Consider the following 21,342-nt stretch of genomic DNA (forward strand, 5'->3'; position numbering starts at 1 on the left):
TTGAAGGAAAGAGGGTGGAAGGGCAGCAAATAACACAAGGGAAGGGAAAATAATACAGGATCTTTTGTGCCTCTGCAGTACTGGCCATTGGCTATCCCCACTGATGGGCTGAGGATTGGATGTCATGATCATGTGATGACTTTCAGCACTCACGGGTGAAAACAAAGTTCCTTGAGCAAGATTGAGGCCAGCCAGCCTTCCTCCCAGGAAGAAAGTCCTAGATGAGTTGAGCTGAGTTGCAGTGCTGGCAGTTTGGGGGATGAGCTGGGATGCAAGTAGGATGGGAGATAAGGGAGAGCTGATCTGATCATGTTTTTTCCCCAGTCTCTTTTTAAGGAACCCGAAAAGGGGAAAAGTGGGTGTCGTAGTTCATCTCCTCCATTATTTTGTATTAGGCCTAATAACCTATGTTTCATGGCTACTGTCTTGTGAACTTTCACATATTTTTTACATTTGAGTTTACAATAGGGTTACACCTTGTAGGCCCCAATAGTCACAAGAAATCTCAAGGGAAAGGAGAGGTCCATTCTTTCCTGCCCCTGTGGGTAAGGGCTAAAGGGCAGGAGACACTGTAAAATACTTTTCTTCATGAGACTGTATTGGTGTTGATCATGGGAATATAACTACATTCACATGAAGTTGCCACCTACTGACAGAGTCTGAGAGGTTTCTGAGGAATCTGCGACTGGGGATGGAGTGTGCCTTGTTACAGAGACATAAAGAGTAAAAGTTTAGGGTTTGATGGTGGGGAAATATCCTTTACCCCGCCCCTTCTCTGCTGAGGGTTTTTTTTGGGGCGGGGAGGGGTGTCTCTTTTTCCTGGAACATGAATGGGTCGTGCTGCTCAATCAGCTGAAATAGAGATGGCGGGAGCCAGGGAGCTGAGATTATAGCTCATTATTCTGAGGAGGAAGAGAGAGGAGTGATATGCCCAGCGATTCCATTCCTACACCCCTTTTTGGGTACAAAACCAGATGTGACTAAGCACGACCCATCTCTCCTCCCTGGTGGGAGTCAGAGCTTCCTGCAGCCCCAAGCTTCCCAGCAGCTTTGAGAGAAAGAGTTGGAAGTTTCCATTAATTTGCCCCCTTCCCCCAGCAGTTCTGTGCCTCTCAACTGGAGGGTGGGTGAAGGTCTCGCCCCTTTCCTTTGAGCCCTGGTCCAGTGTTGCCTTCCAAAGACTGAGCCACTCAGGCCCCATGGTGATGAGTGCAGTGCCAAAACATAAGTGGATAGACAGAATCTATCCCTGGTGCACAGCTGGTTTATGCAATTTATTGGGGTTTACAAGCCCTTTACAAAAATTTAAAACAGCCTCAGGATTTGGCTGAGCGATATAGTGGTTGCTGTGTCTGAGATGGTAACAACAGGGCGCTGTGCTTGGATACAAGAAAATTGACTTTGAAAAATCATGTTAAAGAAACATTTGACTTAAAAAAACCTTGCATTAGGAAGGACACTGATGCTTATATATGAATAGCTACATCATCGTCATTAGTAGCAGAGGAGCCTCTCACCTTTTCTGAATTTAATTAGATGCTCTCAGCCCTGTCCTACAGGCCCCAACTGTGTGCACAAGAACAATTAAAAAAAAATCTTCACAAAACTTAAAATAATCAAATATTACCCTAAAGAACAAACCCATGAAAAGTTTGGGATTGAAATACTTCCCTGCAGTGTTTGCACCGCGGTGATCATGCATGAGAACCAGGAACCTGAAATTGACTATAAACAAAAATGAAAACCGACAAGTCTTCATTCTGGGCACCGAGTGAAGAGCAAGAGGGTAAATGGAAGTGAAATATCCTTTCCGCAATAACGTAGGAAGGCATTAGCAATGCAGGATTGCACTAACATCTGGGGTGAAATCCTGGCCAATGGCAAAACGTCCATTGATCTCAACGGGGCCAGTATTTCAGCCATGATTTTCAATCTGCCAGTATCCCTTCAACTCACTTCTTTACGCTATTGTCGTTTATATCCAGTGCAAGGTGAGTGCAGGATGAAATGATATGACCACCCAGTCGTATTATTTAGTGTTACCGTTTCGTGCCAATGAATAGCCCGTGAAAGGGAGCATTGGGAACCCTTCAGGAGTTGCGCTTGCGGAGATATTAAATTCAGAGTGGGAAGAAAAGTGGTTTAAAAATGAGGAAAGAAATCGGACCTTCAATCCTAGCTCGGCACTTTGGAAGGAGGTTCCCGATTCTTTCCAGGGACACCTGAGTCTAATGGGCAGGAGGATCGCTAGCCAGCCCGGCGCTTTGGAGAGGGCTGCCAAAGGGGTTTGACACAGGTGGGACACACATCTGCGGACGGGCGAGCAGCCCTCGCCCCTCTTCTCGTCCCTGGCTGTGCAAGCCCAGCAAGCGCTGCTTGTTAAAGCAGCCTGCGCTTGGCCAGCAGAAGGGGAGGCAGACCAGGGGGCTCCAAGCCGCTGGGACCCAGCGCTAGGTATCCATTTCACCCCGCAGCTGGAGGAGGCGTGGGGGCCTGGATCCAGCGGGGCTTGGGGCTTTCGTGGTGCCTGAGACAGAAACGCTGCGGGCATCAATAAGCGCCAACACCGTGGCTATGGGCCTGACCCTGCAGTCCATGGAAAGCCTCCCGTTGGCTCTAGCTGAGAGTTGGATCCTGTCCCGCAAGGGGCGTCGATCGCCATTGACACCAATGGGAGCAGGATGAAACCCAAGGGGAGAAATCACCTTTGCTCACAATTCGGTGTGGGATCAGGAGAGAGAACTCTGCAGCCCTCTGGAAGAGGGACTGGGTCAGAGGGGATGAATGCTCGAGACAGGCAACGGAGCGACGGGTATAAATGTAGCAATTCCAGCCGGTCGAGTTTATTTTTATTTTTCGAAAATGTCAAATTTCGACTTTTTTTTTCTCGAGGAATTTCCCCTCGAATGTTAGGAGGTTTTTTCCGCCCACGGGAAATACTCCTCGTTTTCTGACCAGCTCTAATTGCAAGATATTCCTACCCCTGGTTAGCTAGCTAGATCTGGATAATAGATACCTTCGTTTTAATCAGTCGTAACCAAACGCGGATGTGGGCTGTCCTGTAAAAAAAAATCAACACTCTGCAGTTTTACAAACACTTTAGGACTCGTTTTAATGATCTTACATTTGTCTATAGGTATATTATGTTCAGTTGCCACCAGGGCTGCTGGAAGCAGCATGGAGTAAACATGTGTGCAAACGTTTTCATAGACCTTAATTTCTACAATCGATTTAGTTTAACACGTTTGGATTTTGTGGATAAAAATTTACAAGGGAAAAATGCTGTGCCTGACCCCTCTAAAACAGCTTACATGAGTGTGACTGCATGCTGGAGCCTACTTTCATAGCAGATAATTTATTGATCAGCTGATGGAATCATATAATTTTCAACAAACTTGATACAAAAACTCAAAATATGAATGTCCTTGGTTTGACATGACTGTGTTTGCAATCTTGAAATACAAAATATTGGGTCGAAACCGTTTGGATAATATAGAAGAGCTATGAAAAAACGTAAGCGTTAGGACATGCAAAACAACACACACAATGATTTGATTCCAAACTTTTAACACATAACGGGAGTATTTTTGGATGCAAAGATTAGCTCTTGTAAAGTCGTTTTTTGGGGGAAAAAACGATGATAAATAAATAAACAAACAAAAATGTTATTCAAAGCATAAAGCCATGCAATTAGGAAAGCCGGATGTATAAAGGCTGTTGTGTCATTGAACTGGTAGTGGTAAAGTGTGTCAGAAAATTAGAAGTGGGAGGATCTCCAGTGGATGGAGCTGCCAATCAGGATTACCGGACCTTAGTTGTGAACTTTTCCCCCTTCCAAAAAGAATGAAACTTTAATAATAGATTAACTTTAATGACTGATTCCCCTCCCCCATCGAGTAATTAATCGGGCCCTTAAATCTTATCTTTCTAAGAGGGCCAACGGTATGTATGTTAAATATCTGCATAGTCTATTGCACTTCAAACAAATAAGCCAAACAAATGCGGTTTACATTTCTCGAAAATTTAATGATTCTTAATAAAAGCCAACTCCCCGGAATGGTAATGTTGGATGTTGAATTTCGAATAAACTATAAGGTTTTTTATTATTATTATAAGTTGAGATATATCATAAATATAGCCAGAAAAGAACATTAAAAGCATTGCTAGAGTTTGTTTTTTATTCCCATGCTTTTAATTTTGAAAAAAAAAATCACAAAACATAACTTATAAAACAATATATACTGCATCCTTATCCACAACAGCATTATTGAAACATCCAGCGTTACGTTTACCACAGATGTGAAATACACTGGGAAAGGACATACCTTGTGCATTTTATATTATGTTTCTTTGTCATCTACAGGTAATAAGTATCGACAAAAATAAGCAACAAATATGCCTGCAATTAAACTTCATATGCGTTTTGTATGCGTATTAATATTTAAAAGATCATATTTATCATTTCCATTTTTTTTTGCCAACAAGCATCTACATTTACATCATAACACCTTAAGATTATTTTTGGTTCCTTGTTCTTCCTTCACATCTAGAAAAACAAGTAACTTTTCAGAATTGCTAAGCAACCTTTCATCATTCGAGACTCGCTCCGTGTCTTTAGTAGAGATGCAGTATCAGGATTCACTTAATGACAGTCCATTTTTTGTCCTTAGTGTTTTTTTTCTAGACTCTCTAGAATTTTTTTTTTTTTTTTTTAGAAAAACACTTTTTAAGTAAAGATGACTGATAATTTCATTATCAGGCTAAGATTTTGGATGGAGAAAAGGCTGCCCAGTTTCTTTTTTGTGCTCTTCTCAGAAAAGGCGATACTGCAGTCCTTTGGAAAGGCTAGAGAGGTAGGAACCTGTAGCTTGCTTAGTCCTAGGAATGACTGGATCGTAGCTTTCAACTAAAGAAAAAACATCAAGAATCATGCATTTTAAAAACATTTTATTCAACGGCCAAGCACAATGATCTGGCACAATGTAACGGCAGATATAAATAGAACCTTATTTAAGTGGTTGAACCTTGTCTTTAAGTTTTTTTTTAATAGTTTCATACCTAATATTTTAACCATATTCCCGCAGAATTTATTCTGCACGTAACTTTTTTTTGTTGTCAGTGGTAAACATTAACCAAACCTCTTCCCCTACCACAAACTGGGCAGCACAGCCCCAACCTTTACCACCATCCATCCACCCCCGGCTTCCCCTTCCACTCTTCAGCTCTATAATAAAGTGGACGCTTTAGAAACTCCTGTGCAAGTTCAAGTAAACACATACAACCCGCATAATCCAGAGGAAAATTGCAACTCATCCGTGTATTAGATTTTGGCGTCTCTTGCAAAAGATTTCTGGTCCGTGTTTGTTTGGTTTGTTACCAAGCCCCCAGAGCTTCCTCTCTCACGCTGCTTGGGCCCTTGTTAGTCCGTCAGCTGTTATACTGGCAGGCGTTTAGACTAGATCCTGGGCTTTGCAAACTGCTGTACCCGAAAGTGGAGTGCTGCTTGGATTTCAGTCTGAGACTGGCCAAGCTGGAGTTGCAAGTGTCTCTGTACACGCTGTAGGGCGAGCCCGGCGGCCCGTAGGGGCAGGCGGGGGAGGACATGGCAGAGTTGAGGGAGGAGCCGCTGATGTTGCTGAGGTTGTTGATGTTGTTGAGGTTGGCGTTGGCCATGCCGGGCACGGCCGAGTGGCCCATGCTGGAGGGCATGCTCATGGAGGAGATGGTGCTGGGGGCGGAGAACATGGACTGCGAGGACAGGGGGCTCATGGAGTTGAAGAAGGTGAAGCTCTTGGTGGAGAGCGGCGCCGGGGTCAGGCTCTTGGTGGCCCAGTTGTTGTAGGGGTAGCCGGGGTACATGTCATCGTAGGGCTGCATGAGGCCGCTGAACTGGGGCACGTAGCCGTTCTTGCACAGGTCCATCTGCTGGTTGCGCTCCCGCTTTCTCCACTTGGCTCGGCGGTTTTTGAACCAGACCTAGGGGGGAAGGTCAGAGTAAAGGGTAAGTGCGGGAGGCTCCTGCAGGGACCCGGGGAACGCAGCCCAGGGGGTAGCTCCGGTTTGGATTCTCAGAGCCTCCGCCAGGAGCGGCTTCAGCTCCCCACACCAGGGAGGATTTGCAGAGGAAAAGCCAAAGATTTGCAGTGGACAGTCCCTGGCTCACCCTCCCTGCCCTGGGTGTTGCTTCTCCTGCCCGCTGCCCCAGCCTGCCCTGCTGTCCTCTCCCTAAATCCCATGGCTTGTTCCCCCTGGCCCAGAGAGAGGAGTCACCTCCCCAGCCCAGCCCCACGCCGCGGCTCTGGATGTGTGCGCAGCGCCTCGCTCTGCTTTTAATTTACCCCTGCTTGTCGCTGCGCTTCTTTACAGAGAGCATTAATTGGCCAGGCTGCAGCGCCTCGCCCCGGCCCTGTTCTGATTAGTGCCGGCTAGCCCGGCTCGGCGGTGTTTCCGAATGCTAAAGCCGGACAATAAAAGTCCTCTGTTACAGATCATAAAATGGGGATTGGATTAGTGTGTTTAGGTTTTTTTTTTTAAAAAAAAGGCCTCGCCCTTTGGGTGGAGGCAGCCTGGGCCTTTATGTCTAATGAGAATGTACAGCCCTGAGTCGGGAACGGAGGAGCGAGGGGCGCTCATGGGTGTTTGAGGCCCAAACCTCATCCAGGCTTTATCTCGAGGGCAGTGCTGGAGACCCCCGGCACCCAACCCAATGCATTGCCCAGAGAGCAGGAAAAGCCGGAGCTAACTCAGACCAAAGCAGCGCTCCAGCATTGCGTGGCAAACTTTACTGCAGGGTCCTGTTGGGGTGGGGTGGGGGGTTGGGGGGCGTGCAGATTTGATGGGATAATGCCCTCCAAAGATCGGGCTGGCCAGGTTGGGGAAAAAATCCTCTTCCTGCCTTGCTGGGTGAGATCAGCCGGTGAACTGTCGTCTCCTTAACTCTTTGATAAAGATAGGGCCGTTAGAGCCACTGAGGTTTGGATCAGGCCCCTCAAGAGACATTCCCCACGGCAGCGCTTGCAAAATCCCCACTAACCCCAACGCCGCGGATTTTAACCCCCCCTCTAAAGTAGGTGACTCTTGTGGCGGTGAGGCTCTGCTCTTTGAGCCTGTCCTCCCAGCGTTTTTAATGGCAGGGCTTTAGTTTTAAATAGCGATAACAAGGATCGCGGGGTCTATTTGAAAAAAAAAAATCCCGTATAAATATGAAGAGGAAACGAAAGCCAGAATGTTCAAAACCTGTAATTCACTCCTCAGAAGGTGCTTCCAGACAGGAATTTCCTGAAAACGAGGGGTAATCGTTTTAATTATGGCTTCTAGACATTTTAAAGGAAGGCCCTCGTAGCAAATGAAAGTTGGGTTTGCAAAACTGCAATCTCAGAACATCAAACCAAAACATCTCCCCATACAGAGGGGAGAAAGAGATGCAGTTAATGGCAACTCATATTAGTTTTATTTGCTTCCTGAAATATTCCAGCAACATAAATGCACATTTTAGTCCTTGAGTTGTGGTGGTTTTTTTTTTTTTAACGAAAACTGCAGTTAATACAATGCTTTCAAATCCAGCGAATATTTAGCCCTGAAAAGCCTTAAGAGCTAACCTTACAGATAGTCTCATTTGGTCAGCTAACCGGTTACTCATCTAGACAAAAGTGGCTTTTCTGAACTGTAGGGGTTTGATTTGTTACCAGGCCCTGAGACCCAGAAGTGAAGTGACTTGGTTAAATCTACCTCCATTTTCTCCTTTATTTATTATTCGCTGTGCTGGTGAATTTCCAGAGAACGGTTTAATTCCCCCGTCCCAACCTACTAGTTGCTTTCTTGCTAAGGTCTCAGTTCAAACCGCCCCCCCTCCGCCTTGGGGCCCTATCGTGCTACGAACGTGTAAAGCGTATTTCAGTGCTGGAAAATCCAGACCCCCTTTAAGGACTTTCCAAGATGCAGGATTGTGTATGCCTTTCATTTTATGGTGTATTGTGTCACACTGTGGGTCTGCAATTGGTGAGGGACTGTGTAGACAGGACACCGTGAGTAAGCAATACACAGCAGACACTAATACCCCTGCCCAGAGCGGAGTATAACCCGGTCAGCAAATCCGCTCTCGAAACAAACCGGGATAATATCCCGGGATGAAAAACAAATTGGAGGCGGGAGGAAAAATACCCCCAAACAAAAAGAGCAACACACAGACCAACCCAGCACAAACGAACCATCCGAATCAATAAAATCCGAATCCCAGAAGGAGCCGTTCTGATTTGACATTTGATTGCAACAAGTTAATATATTAAAAATAAATAAATAAACGACCTAACTAGATATTCTGAAGTCGCATTGGCTAGAGACCTATAAAGCAGGGACAGCTCAGTCCTACAAGTATGTGTGTCTACAATGGTTATTGACTTTGGAGTTTAATCTAGCCCAGACCCTTGTCCTTTCGTTTGTCTATTGACAGTTTGTACAGTTTACTAGTACAAATAACTTATCTGCCTCATCATAGAAGTTTAATTGTGTAGAGGAACATTTGCTATATGCTTGGGTGTGTACATTGCTCCGAATGGGGCCGTTACACACTCCCTAGTGATGTACAGTAGTCACTTTCCATTAGAGAGATGTTCTATATAGTATACAGACATCTGCTCCGCGGTGCGAAGCAGATTCTTTTAACCGCCTTCCCGTCACTCTGTGAGATAGCATCATGTTTGAATCGCATCACTTATTGTATATATTTTATCAGCAGACGCCATATGTTTCCTTGTCACTTTGCTGACTGGGTCCAGGAGAGTATAAACTTGCCTGTATTTCTATGCTGGACTATTCCTCCGTTTTAATGGAATTTATCCATTCAAAACCCTGTCTAATCTAGCCCCTAGTGAGGCTTGTAGGGACAGGAATACCCCCAGTTAAACCCTGTACCTGGGACACCCACGTGAGTCTCCTTTACATGGGGGGAACAGACGTGCCTTGGGGTTGAGCCATTGGCCTCTGCGGCAGCTCCTCTCCGGATCTGCTGGCAATGCTAACCATTGATTGTTTACATTAAAAATACCGACCCCCTGAAAAGATCCGACTTCATAACGTGTGTTAGGAGGATGTCTCTGTCCCTCACTCTCCCAATCAGGGGAAGAGAATTGCAAAAATATTCCCTGTTTAGAGTTAAATTACTGTCTTTAATTAATCCAGGAGAGAACAGTAAATCCAGCAAGATGGCTTTTATGGGCTAGATTCTGCCCTTTCCAGACACAGGGGGGGGTTTAAAAATGGGCTTCTCTGAAATGGTGGCGGAGCTTTCTCTCTGGCTCTCCGTATTATTGGAGTTGTATATTATGTATGCTCCTTAAAACGGGGTTAATTTAAAAAAAAACAACGTGCGCGAGGATCCTAGAGCCTTTCCCTGGTCAGTTACACTAGCGGAGTTTCCTGCATTCAGCTGTTGATTCCTGGTGGCATCCTTTACCTTCTAATCCCTTCTCCCTGCCTCAGCCTAGCTGTCTTCTCCGAGTTATTACGGCACACTTTCCCAGCTGAGCTTTAGATGAAGTCCCTCTGTGACCCGCTGTTGCCTTTGATTTCTCTATGCTCTCCCGAGAGATCCCGAATCTTAAGAATGGGGAAATCTTGGAAAGGAAAGACCGGGTTTAAAGGAGACGGCAACTTTCCCGAGCTTCTGACAACTGCTTGCCTGGTGTTGCTGCCTGCAAGACATCAGGTCCTCTCAGCCAAAGATTTCCTTCTCTCCCTGACGCCAATGAAAGTTGACCAAACGAAATGAAGGCCTGGGTGTTCATATATTAGGGATTCTCTATGTATTGCGTGCCTCCCATATGTATGGGGTATGTTCCATAATATAATTATACCCAGGTATTATCTAAGGAGCACAGTACGTCCTGGGTAAGTATTGGCAATGAAAATGAAATTGACAGATGATGTTACGCTACAATCAGTTTTAAAAGGCCAACCAGCTAGCAGCTGTTAACAAAGTAATTTTTCCCTTTCACTCCTCACCGCCAGGCGCCTGTTCACCTTGATAAGTTTGTATTTTCGCTTGCGATGCATCCTACCAAATAACTGGAAGTTTTTCAACTTCAGAAAAGACTGCGGGCCGGAGCCCCAGCCAGTGGGCGCTGGATCGGGCCCTACAAGGACAAGGCTGATGTCTCTGGATTGCTCAGAAATGAATCGCCGGTTGCCCCTAGTGTGGCTGGGCCCCCCCTTACCCTGACTCTGGGCTCGGTGAGATTGGTCCACACAGCGATCTCCTCTCTCATGCTCATGTCCGGGTAGCGGTTCCTCTGGAAAGTGGCTTCCAACTCCTGCAACTGCTGGCTGGTGAAATGAGTTCTTTGCCGCCTCTGTTTCTTCTTCTTCGCCGGATCGTCAGGGTTTCCATCTTCGCTCTTCTGTTCGCCGCTCCGGTCTTTTTCTGTTAAAAACAACAAGGCACCGAGACCCGAGCGGTGACACACACGGACTTGGCCTCCTGGCCCCTAGATCTCCCTCCTCCCCCAGCCATTTGGAGAAGGTACAAAACAAAATCCTCTTTTTAAAAATCTCCTTCATACGTGCCTCTGCCGTACAAGGCTGTTTCCTACCACAGGCCCGGCGCGTTTTCTGTTTCAACCAGCGCCGCGTGATTCAGAAAGGTTTCCTGAAAAAATGTCCCCCTGAAATTTATTTCCCAACCAATAGAGTTTTCAGTTATCCTCTCCTCTAGGCCTGTCCTTTTATCCAGGGGGCTCTGAAACTTACAGAGGGGAAGAAACTTATTTCTAATTGGCTCGGCTTTTAGATTGGAAGCTTCTTGGCAAAATAATAATAATTAGTAATAAATCTATTTAAAAATCGTTTCTCTGCTTTGTGGGTGTTTTTTTTTCTCTCTCTCTCTCTAAAGAGAAACTTCTGCTCGAGTGCATTATTGTTGTATATGGTCATTTCCCCACCGTATTAATCTCCGAAAACGTCAGAGTGTGTAAAATAAAACATGAATAAATCGAAAAGGTGAACTCTCCTTCCCCTCGGGAATATTAGAATTTATTTAAGCAGAGAATGATCCATTAAAGGCTTTATCCAAAAATCGAGTAAAAGGTAAGAAACGCTGGTAGCTGTCTGCAACATTCCCCTTTGGTGAATTGTGTTTGTCCAAATTTGTAGAAGGAATTCAACACAATCGCTTGATATAACTAGGGAAAAATAGAAAATCTACCTAAAATCAAGGGGGAAACGCGCTGATCTTTTTATATTTTTGAATACATTTTTGGATTTACACACATGGAATGAGGAATTCGATACATTATTTGAACGGATTTAAATTATAAATGTGTCGAGATAAAATCTCCCTCCCTGCATATATCTATAAAACACTTCTGTAGATGTATATACATAGATATATAATATGTTTAATACATATGTATGCCAATGTAAGGATTTAAACTATACCAATAAAATATACTAATAATTTTATTAATGTATAGAGATAAAATCTCCCTCCCTACATATATCTATAAAACACGTCTGTAGATGTATATACATAGATATATAATATGTATAATACATATGTATGTCAGTGTACAATTTTGATCTATTTATTTTCACAATAGCCACACATTACTTTAAATAACTGCGTGCATATATGCCACACGTGTATGTTGTTTCTCTCTCGCGCTCTCTCTCTAATTTTGATGTATTTATTTTAATATATATACATACAAATATTAGTGTATAATATACATATATATACAAATGTAATACTAATCTATATTACACACAATAACTAAATCAAAATTAGAGAGAGAGAAATACACACACGTGTATATTCAAACGCATCCCTTTGTACTCATACACATGAGTTTGACTTGATTTTGGAGGGTCTTTTTGAGAGGAATTCACATGGAGGGATAGCTAAATCATGAGACTATTCTGCGGTGTTGTTCATCATAAAGGTAGGAGGAATGTAAAGATAATGCTAACGTATTGAAATCGAGACTTCCTTTCAGAGCCTGCTAATAATAATATTTTAAAATGAATTAACAATAATCCTTGCAAAACAATTGATTCCTCATACTTGAAAAGACTCTGAACCTAGGCTTCCCTGGGAACTCTTGGAATAAAAATGCAGGACCTCAAACGGTTAAATGGAAACCCAAGGGTGGTAAATGGGCTTATTGCAGCCCGGATGGCCACTATTTCCAGTAAGTGGTTTGCAGAGCAAACAAGGCCTCGAACAGAAACCCCATTTAAATATCCTTGGTGGCCAGTCAATTTCCCCCTCCCTCGCTGCCTTTGCAACTAATTGTGTTCCCAAAAATTCGCGGCTGCTGTAAATGTGTGTCTCTGCGAACCGAGTCTACATGACCTAACTGTAAAGGCTGCATGTAAAAATGATTTCATTTTTGAACACACAAATCTTTCTGGCAGACAGTTTTTTCCACCCCTCGGTGTCTGGGGCCGCTTCTCGTGCAGGCAGGAGAGCAAACAAGTAAGGAAAAATCAGTGTCCTCAAAGAAACCATCCATCAAAGTGATTGCAATCTTTGCATTTGATTTATCCCTCCTATGATTTCCATGAAAAATGCTGTCTGGTCATAAGGCGGTGATACCATTTCAAATCATAATAACACACATTAGTCTTAATTGGCATTAGCACACTTTTCCATTCAAAAGTGAAAGGTATTTTGTGAATTCTCTTAAGACTAAATGGAACCTGCTATTTAGTTTCCTTCGAATGTATGGGTCAGCTTTTAGGGGTAGAGCAAAATGGAGCAATTATCCCCTACAGTATTTCAAGAGGGGGGGGAACCCACACACCTCTAAGCACCCCCCTCTCCAGACTACACTCAAAGCCTTGTTTTCAAATCAGATTTGGAGGCAGAAACGAACATGTTTGCTGCCATGTCAGCATTCGGATTTGTTTTGGTTGCAGGCACAAGACCCGTTTAAATTTAAAATAACCATCAATTAAAAAAAAAACAACTACCCTCTATGCAGGGAAATTTTGAAGAAGGAACCACGCGCTGTTTTCCGTAGTCCATATTTTCCAGGCCTTTTTGCTTCCTTTATACGGTGTTTCTTGTCATTAGAGGGACGACTACTGTTTTAATTAAATACAAACTAGGAAACCACAGCTTTCCCTACAATAATTGCACATGTTCAACAGGCGGATATAAAAGCGGAGACCAAACGACTCCTGTTTAGATCCAACTCAGTTCTTGTAAAATGCAATGGATTATTCCCCATCTATACATAAAATTAAAAATTAGGCTTTGTAACGCTTACCCCATATAATAATAAATCTGAGCTGCCTGGTCTCTCTCCAGTCCCCTCCTCATCCCCCCTCCTAATGCTTTGCAGTTTCCCCCCCTCCTCTGACGGAGAGATCCTTTTACATGTCTGTACAGCCAGAGCTGGAAAATAAACCCCGGCAGAGCTGACATTATTTCAGAAATATTCTGCAAAACCGCACTCCCCGTGGTAACCCCCCTGATAAATTAATATCTGTAAAAAAAAAACCCCTGCTTCTCAGCTTGAAGTTGGTAGCAATATTCTTCCATTCCCTAGACTGTCAGAGCCGGGGCATGGAAGAGGGTCAGTTCGGTATCTGTGGTCGCCCCCATCCACCTTCCCGGTTTGGCTCTAATTAATTCTAGGGATTACACCCACCCACCCACCACCACCACCTGGCATTTCAATCTCTCTGGTGCATCCCGCCTGGGAAGGACAGTCTCTTGTGCAGCGAGCATTAGAATTAATCAAGCAGGGAAAGAAAGAAAGGAAGGAAGGAAGAAGAGGAAGTGAAAGGCTTTTACCTGGGATTTCTGTATCTGACGATTCACTGGCTGAATTCTCCATCGGATCTCTGGATTCAGAAGATCTTTGCAAATGGAAGCTGGAAGCCATGTCATGGGAAGGCTGGGGTCTTAAACTCTCTGGCAGTCTTTCCAAATTCATCCCACCTTTAAAGGAATCCATGGCAAGGAGGCTGGGTTGATTTTGGTTTATGCAGGTGTTTATTCCACAATATATATATATATATATATCAAGGTCTGAAAATCCACTTAGTACTAGTTATGGATTGCTTTACTTTATTGTTATTTTCAAAGAGTCAGAAGAAGAGCTTTGAGAAATGCCTAGAAGCCCGATTGTCTTTGCTTTGCAATAGCTGCACCGGTCCAACCGCGTATGCATGAAAGTGGTAAAGATCCCTGGTAGAAAAATGCGGGTTGCGAGTTGGATAGTTTCAAACTAAAGAGATTAAAGCGACCTGCCCTAGAACAAATGCCTGTAGTTAAAGCGAGCTCCTCCCACTTAAGGTTAAAACCTCCCAGTCTCGCTAATATATCACCCCATCTAGCGCTCACTCAGCCTAATCGAGTTGGAAGAACCTCCTGCAAACTCCCCATAGATGTGAGCTGTCTCTAAGGCGCCCTGGAATACTAGCTGCACGTTTCTTAAAGCCACAGCGCTCTCCCTCTGCCCCGGGATCCCGGCGGAGTGTCTCTCCACTGTTAGGAGCCTCGTTGGTCTCTTGCCCTCTCTGCTCCTCTTGCTGGAGGAAGAAACGTCTTTTTGTCCCCGCGCTGGCTCTTACCATCGCAAGCCCTAAACCAATCAGCGCCCCCCCCCCTCCCCAAACTTTCCCCCAAAGCCAGTGATTTATTCCGCGCGCAGCATTAGCTCTTTGACCATCTACGCGATCTGTTAAGCCCCAAATATTTAAAAAACACATTTCAGAGACTAATCTAAATAGATCAAATTCTTTCCAGTCTTCTGCAAAGCAGATCTAGGCATCTTCCCCCCCCCCTTCCCCCAAGCAGGGCAGGCGCAGAATTGCATTTTGCACGGGAATGGTTACTCCCGCTGGGTACACTCGCTGTACAATTAAGCACAAGGAAGAAGTTGCTCCTTTCAACTTGCTTATCTATTGGGAGAAATAAACGTGCGTTCCCATTTCGCTGCGAGACTACACTTTTAAGCCTGCGGACAAGCAGTTTTATTGTGGACGTTTCTGAGGCACGTTTTAAGGGGGAAAATCTGCTTGGGGGGGTGGGGTATTTCCTAGGAAGTCAAAGAATATTTGGTAACAAAAATGAAACCTTCCTCGTACGCTCCCCTTTCGTGCTGCAAGAGGCAGCCCACCTCCCTGGCTCGCCGTGGCCTGTGTTATCACTTTCACAAGGGTTTGTACAGAGATTGAGAGATGTGACCTCGATTTGAGTTAATCAGGCAGCAGAGCTCGGGGACAGCGGATAAATATTGGGCGCTAACTGGCTTTTGTTGTTGTTGTTTTTCCCTCCGCACTTCGAAGCGGAAATAATCAAGGGCCGATTTCTCCTCTGATTTACACGCCTGGATTTGGGGCTCGTCAGGTAGAGCAGGCTGCGGCCCAAACGTGTTTCCTATTTGTTGGCGTGCAAGAAACACAGCACAAGCGCCTAAGGTTTCATCCCCAGCCTCCCGGGTCGGGCTGGGGTGCTGGGAAAGCAGGCGAGGAGTGAATTCCGGATTCCGGGGTGGTGGAGAATTTCCTATGGCCCTGTGGTTTGAAAGCTACAAATAGGAAGCGAGTCCCTTTGCTTTGGGGCTTATAACATGGACTCGTAGTAGCCTGGCACCCATTTTTGAGCAGCCCTCACTAAAGCGCTGCACGATGCGTTTGGCTGGAGACAGGCAGGTCTCGGGTTCTCTGGCTCTGCCTGTTGGTCCTAACATCTCTGGCAGGAGGGTGTGGTGTCACTTTAGTGACTAAATAATGAGTTGTTTACAGATCTAGTAAACAATCCGATCCCCCTGAACTTCCCCCCCACAGAGGCCTTCTTGTTAGGAGCCCCTGCTAAAGCTAGTTAAACAGCCCCACTCTCTCTGGGTTGGCACAAACCAGTCCCATTGGGGTCTCTCTCTGTCTTTTTCTGGCTGTTTCTTAAAAGGGGAACAACTGTCCCCCCCCCCCCATGCTCGGTGTATGAGCCTTCCATCTAAGGCATCCACAGGGAGAATTTAAATCCCTAACCTACCGATGGAAACCAAGTCTGCACACACAACCCTAAACTATTTTCCCACCGAAGTTTTTATTTCCAGTGAAGGTTTAATAGATTCGTTGTGGTTTGATCGCTCCCTAACTATAATCTAATAAATATAACATTGCTTCGTGTTGCAATAAAACGGCCTGTTTTACTTTTCTGGAAAACTCCATTATTGCAGCGTATTTACAATCCCTTCATGTGGCTATAATAACTCCTTCAACTTTATAAATTCCACACTCATCTTTTCTTCCTTTCGAAAGAGCATTTAACCTCCCCTTTTGGGGGACAAACCTTGATTTAAGAAAGAACAGCATAAAGTACTCTTGAAAAACACTTCCGTCTCAGTGGACCTTTCCAGTCCCTTTCCAAAGCCCACGAGAGTCCAGGCTCTCCAAAGCCCAGGGTCTGGAAGTCGATGGGAGTTTTGCCTGAGTGAGGACTGCTGCAAAGTCCTTCCTCGAGGCAAGACTGATTTCCCCATCTTTCAGCACTTTATCCTTGGCAGTGAACTCTCTGTGACCCATAGAAAGTGGCTGGTTGTTCTAGGGATGGATTTCAGGCTTGGAGATCTGGGCAATTTTTAAAGGGAGAAAACAGTGTCCAAAAATGTAATAAGAGAAGGATCCTGTCCAGCAAGTGTCAATATCAGGTTTGGAAGTGCCATCCAAACGCAGGGCCGCTTCGCAATTGTCCTCTGCGCCTGTGCTGTTGTATCTTCGTGAATGTCAGCTTTCTAATGCCTCCCAAGGTCAATCGCCAGCCACCGGCCCTCTGAGGGTGTGGCCGCCACTTCTACACTAGTCTCATGCTGTTCAGCACCGAGAGTTATTTTTCGTATGAGTAGGGACCCGGGCTTCACGTGGCTGATACCAGGGCAGGTGAATCACCTGGTTACAAGCCACGGTGTCTGCGTAAACAAATGTGGGGGTTTCTCTCTCTCTTTTTTTAAATTTTTTTTTTTAAAAAACCCTTTGATTAAAAATATCAGTTTCACTGTAACTTTAAAAAAATGTTTAAAATCTCCAACAGATCTTTGGCATCCCCGTTCAATGTGTTCGGCGCATTCTCAGAATTGCCTGCCCTCTTGACAAAGCGCATTTCATTATCTAGGTCGCAGCAGGCACCATTTTTTTTTTTGCATCAGTTTGCTCCCTCCGTCCACTCCCCAGCCTGTGACCTTTGGGCTGTTTTACAGCATAGGGGAGGGGGATGTTTATGGTGATTTCAGACACTAAAGAAACCCAGTGTTGCCGTGGGGGCAATCAATCCCTTGCTTTGGAGCTTCCCAAATACCCCAGCAGGCCAGTGAAAAATACCCCGGCAAGCCACTTTTCCTGAAGGACACCTCGAAAGCACAAGGGAGAGCCTGGACTTGTGGCAACGTCTCGTTGGGCCCGATCCTGCATTACTGCTCCCTTAACCCCACGGGGGAGTTTTGGGTGTGCGCGGAATGCAGGATGGGGCCCGGTCCCCGGGCCCGCACCTGTTCGCAGCGCAGTAACCCGGTCTATTAGCACTCCACAGGTCTGTCATCTTCCCCAGCCCACCCGTGGGGCAGACGCGTCTGATCTGCGGAACATCCTGCCCCGCAGAGCTGCAAGGCCCCTCCGGTATTGTCCATATTACATCAAAGTAATACCAAGGTCCTATTCCCTTTTCCTTTCTAGCTGACTTCGCTGAACTCACCCTGGAACTGTGGGTACACATGCTTGACACGCTTGGAAAAGTGCAGGTCTAGTAATAGGCAGGGGAGGGTTTTTTGGCCGCAAAGTGCCAGATGACAGCCTTCCAGGGCTCCTGCTTTGCCAGCCAGTGAATCACTGGCAGGCAGGTAGTGGGGACGATTTAAAAAGCAAACTCGTGGAAACGGGATCTTCACTAGGGAAGGGGGTAGGGGGCAAGGGACCCAGGGCACAGATCTGGTTCTTTCTCTAGAAAAATAACGGTCTCCTCTTTATCTTCTCTGCTCAGTTTAACTGATCCATCCTGACACTCGATTTTGCTTTCAAATCAAGCAAAGATGTGGAAAGGAACTTTCTGAACTGTTTCACGGACGGGGGATGGAAGCATGTTCCCATTCTTCAGTTTTTCCTCCCTGAGATTTATTTTGGGCTTCCTCTACCATTCTCTCTGTGCTTGCCCAGTGTATTTCTTTTTAAAAGCTATAGTGGGGATTTGGAGGAGGAGACACTCAGGCCCAAGAGAGCCATGTAGTGTCAGTATGTAACATTAAAAACGGGAAGGGGAGCTGAATGAGGGATACCCCAAACGCTTAGCAGGTACAACTTCTCTCGCAACAGTTTTGATCCGGGAGGGTTTGTTTTTGCAGTTCAGCACAGCAACAGATAGCTTGAAAATGACAGTGGATAACTTCTCTGAATTGCATATGAATTATATCTATAGGTACAAAGCTCTTAAACCGATTTCATACCAGAGTCGGTCAAGTTTGAATTAAAATACATTTAAGAATTATGTGCACACAGGGCTAATCGTGCGATTTTTAGGTTATTTAAAAGGGACACCCTTTAAAAATGCATCTTGTATTTGATTTATACACCTCCTTGACTTAAAATGAATTGAGTCCTTCTGAAAAGAATAATGGAAATGGGAGATAATGATTCATATATTTTCTCTTTCTAGCTCAAAAATTTGATCTGATCTGGAGTATGTTGTTGTTTTTTTTTAATTCCTTTATAGTTTCCCTTCTTTGCAGCCCAAAACAGGTTTGGACAAATAGCAAACCATGAGCACAGGATCTCCTGGCGCTTTTGCTGAGTTCTCTCACAGGTCTGAACCAGAAGCGTTTTGTCTCTGTCCCAATCTGTAGTGATGCGAGACTACACAGGAACTTCTGAAAGGAAAGTGTGAACAGGAGGGCTGATATAATCTGACCCTTAAAGCGGTATGAAAATTAGAGGATTTTTAAAATTGTTTTTTGTTGTTGGGGTTTTGTTTACATGCCTACCCTAAGGTTTCTTTTACCTTTTATAACAGAGTTTTAAAAGGTTGCGTGTTTTAGATTCAAAACTTCCCCAAACTTTCTTCCGCTACGGAAAGGCACAGCGTTGCCCTCAGCATCGGACATATCCCCTACCCATGGGTAGGGGATATGTATTTATTATCGCGCTCGATCTCAGGGGTGCTATGCTTTGGGCTTGAGAAAATGAGTTCTCTATGGCTAATGTTTCTCTAAATGGCTATTAGAGCGCCAGAGCTGGGCTCGGTATTCCTTAGCCAAGCAGGGCTCCCAGAGACGTTAATTGGGCTAGAGGGGCCCGGGCATGACCCCCTCTGCTCTCAAAAGAAAATGGAGTTTATTCCTTCTCTAAGGGAGTCTTTGCATTCATTTCAAGCAGCTCTGGGTCATGTCCTTGGTCCTTTTAATTACCTTGTTCAGGTCTGATCTCTGTGGGCTCTCGGTATGGTTAGAACGGGCTGTATTGTCTATAGTGACTGGAACAGGAGGGAGGAACCAAGCACAGACCCAGGAACTGGCGGAGGAGCAGATGTTAGGGGCGTCCACTCTGGGTCTTCCGAAATGCCCCTTCGCCTGGCGTTTGCCTGCTTTGTGCCAGCCACCGTTTATTTGCATTTGAGACCGAAGGCAAACGGGGGCGCTCCTAGGTTTCCAACGCAAAGCAAAGCGCAAATGCAGAGCAAAGCCGCCCGCCACCCTTGGGGCTTTATTTCGAATTGTAATTAACGCCGGGACGCAATGGAAACGAGGAGTGACCTGCAGTCCTCTCCTCGGTCCGTGAGGAAGTCACCCAGGATCGGCACCTGCTGAAGTGCTTTGCTGGCGTTTAGCACCTTGCGGGATCGAGCCCCACAGCAAAGGCTCCTTGAGTGGCGACACGACCGCTGCTGGGCAAGCTCCCGTTGGTGCCAACGGGCGCTCTGCCTGCGGGACCAGCTCCCCAAGTAAAAGTCTTGCTCCAGTTCCCTTAGAGGCTTCTATTGCCCAAGCCATCTGTTAATGTCGGAGTGAGACCGGAAGTCCTCACTCAGGCAAAACTCCCCAGTGCCGTCTGAGGGACTCTGGCCTGGGGAAGGCTAGGGGGGCTGCGCCCTCAGACTGCCTCAATTTCCATCCTGTAGGAGAATACCCCTTGTGTCTAACAAATGTAACTGAGCCACAAATGATCCCATTTATTGATTTATAAACGACCTATTAATGACCTGAACGGTTGATTTATACATGGTTTATTAATATATTGATTTATAAATTGCTTATTAATGAATGATAGAATCGATTGATTTATAAGTGGTTTATTGCTCTATTAATGAGTCGGTCTTTTGGTTTTCTAAATGGTCTCTTAGTGATTTATACATTATTTACACACATGGACTACCGAGCTATAGATTCCACTGATCTATACATACTAGTACATTTGCCAGTATATAATTCCCAGATCCAGTCTATTGGGTAAATGATCCCTATAGTATTTTAAAACAAAATGCTGCAGATTTTCCATCTATCCACTAACTTGGGAAACTGAAAACAAAACCTGCAAGAAATTAAATGATAACAATGCCAACCTTAAGCGACCCTGAGGCTGTGTCACAGAGCCCTGCTTTGAATTCCCCTGGGGCAGGGGACCCACGGTTAGATCTATAGGGGCAGGCACTTAATTTTGTTGTTTTGTCTAAATTGGGATAGTTTCTCTCCCACCCCTTTAACCACCTTTACATGAGATTTTAGTGTGGCGGCACGTCTAAATGAAATGCTATCGGGACCTCCCGAAGAGTGGCACAAAAAGATCCGACTGTACCACGAGTCCATACAATACAGCAGAAGTGTCAGAAACCGGTGATCGCCTCCAGTTTTAATGCTGGCGCCTATAAAATTGATCGGTGTCAGCATGTCATATTTTCCATGCACAGGAGAGATGGTGCCAGGGCTCACTTTCCCTTCCATTATAGCTGTCAAAAGCTACACGTCCTTTTCCATTTTAGGGATGCCATGACTTTAACTGATTATCTCAACAGATCGTTTCTCAGCTGATACTCCACGCTTGTGGCTTTGCGAGATTTTCCAAACTAAACAACAAAAACAACTGCAGCCTGGCTAGCATCTCCCAACCTCAAAGTGTAAAACACACTGGCTTCAGCAGGCTAACATTATGTCAGCCTAGCAACACTCGCCCCCTGTTTTTTTTTAATTTTATTTTATAAATGCAGCCGCCAAGTCCCAATGCCACTTTAATTGGAAGGGAGTAGATTAAGAAGTGGAGGGAGAGGAGGGATTTTTTTGGGGGGGGGGCGAAGAGGGAAGGGCAATAGTTTGAACAATCTATGGCCATTTTAAAACAATGTTGCTTCCAATTCCCCCT

The 21,342-nt window shown here is 45.2% G+C and overlaps 1 protein-coding gene across 1 annotated transcript; it reads right to left on the reverse strand.

Moving 5' to 3' along the window:
• Positions 1 to 4,037: 4,037 nt before the first annotated feature.
• PITX1 (paired like homeodomain 1) lies at positions 4,038 to 14,381 on the reverse strand. The gene is made up of 3 exons (XM_024205814.2): positions 13,796 to 14,381; positions 10,212 to 10,417; positions 4,038 to 5,976 (listed from the first exon to the last, which is right to left on the reverse strand). The coding sequence occupies exons 1-3, from the start codon at positions 13,956 to 13,958 to the stop codon at positions 5,428 to 5,430; spliced, it is 918 nt and encodes a 305-aa protein (XP_024061582.2). The 5' UTR covers positions 13,959 to 14,381; the 3' UTR covers positions 4,038 to 5,427.
• Positions 14,382 to 21,342: the final 6,961 nt, after the last annotated feature.

This window comes from Terrapene carolina, unplaced genomic scaffold (assembly GCF_002925995.2).
Source record: "Terrapene carolina triunguis isolate 2854851 unplaced genomic scaffold, T_m_triunguis-2.0 Scaffold629, whole genome shotgun sequence".
NCBI classification, from domain to species: Eukaryota; Metazoa; Chordata; order Testudines; family Emydidae; genus Terrapene; species Terrapene triunguis.

Excerpts from the sequence above, each read along its gene's own strand:
- PITX1 (XM_024205814.2), bottom strand. The coding sequence starts at position 13,958 with ATGGATTCCTTTAAAGGTGGGATGAATTTGGAAAGACTGCCAGAGAGT. Across the intron at positions 10,418-13,795 it reads GTCAGATACAGAAATCCCAG|AAAAAGACCGGAGCGGCGAA; the intron begins GTAAAAGCCTTT and ends TGTTTTTAACAG. Across the intron at positions 5,977-10,211 it reads TCACCGAGCCCAGAGTCAGG|GTCTGGTTCAAAAACCGCCG; the intron begins GTAAGGGGGGGC and ends CTTCCCCCCTAG.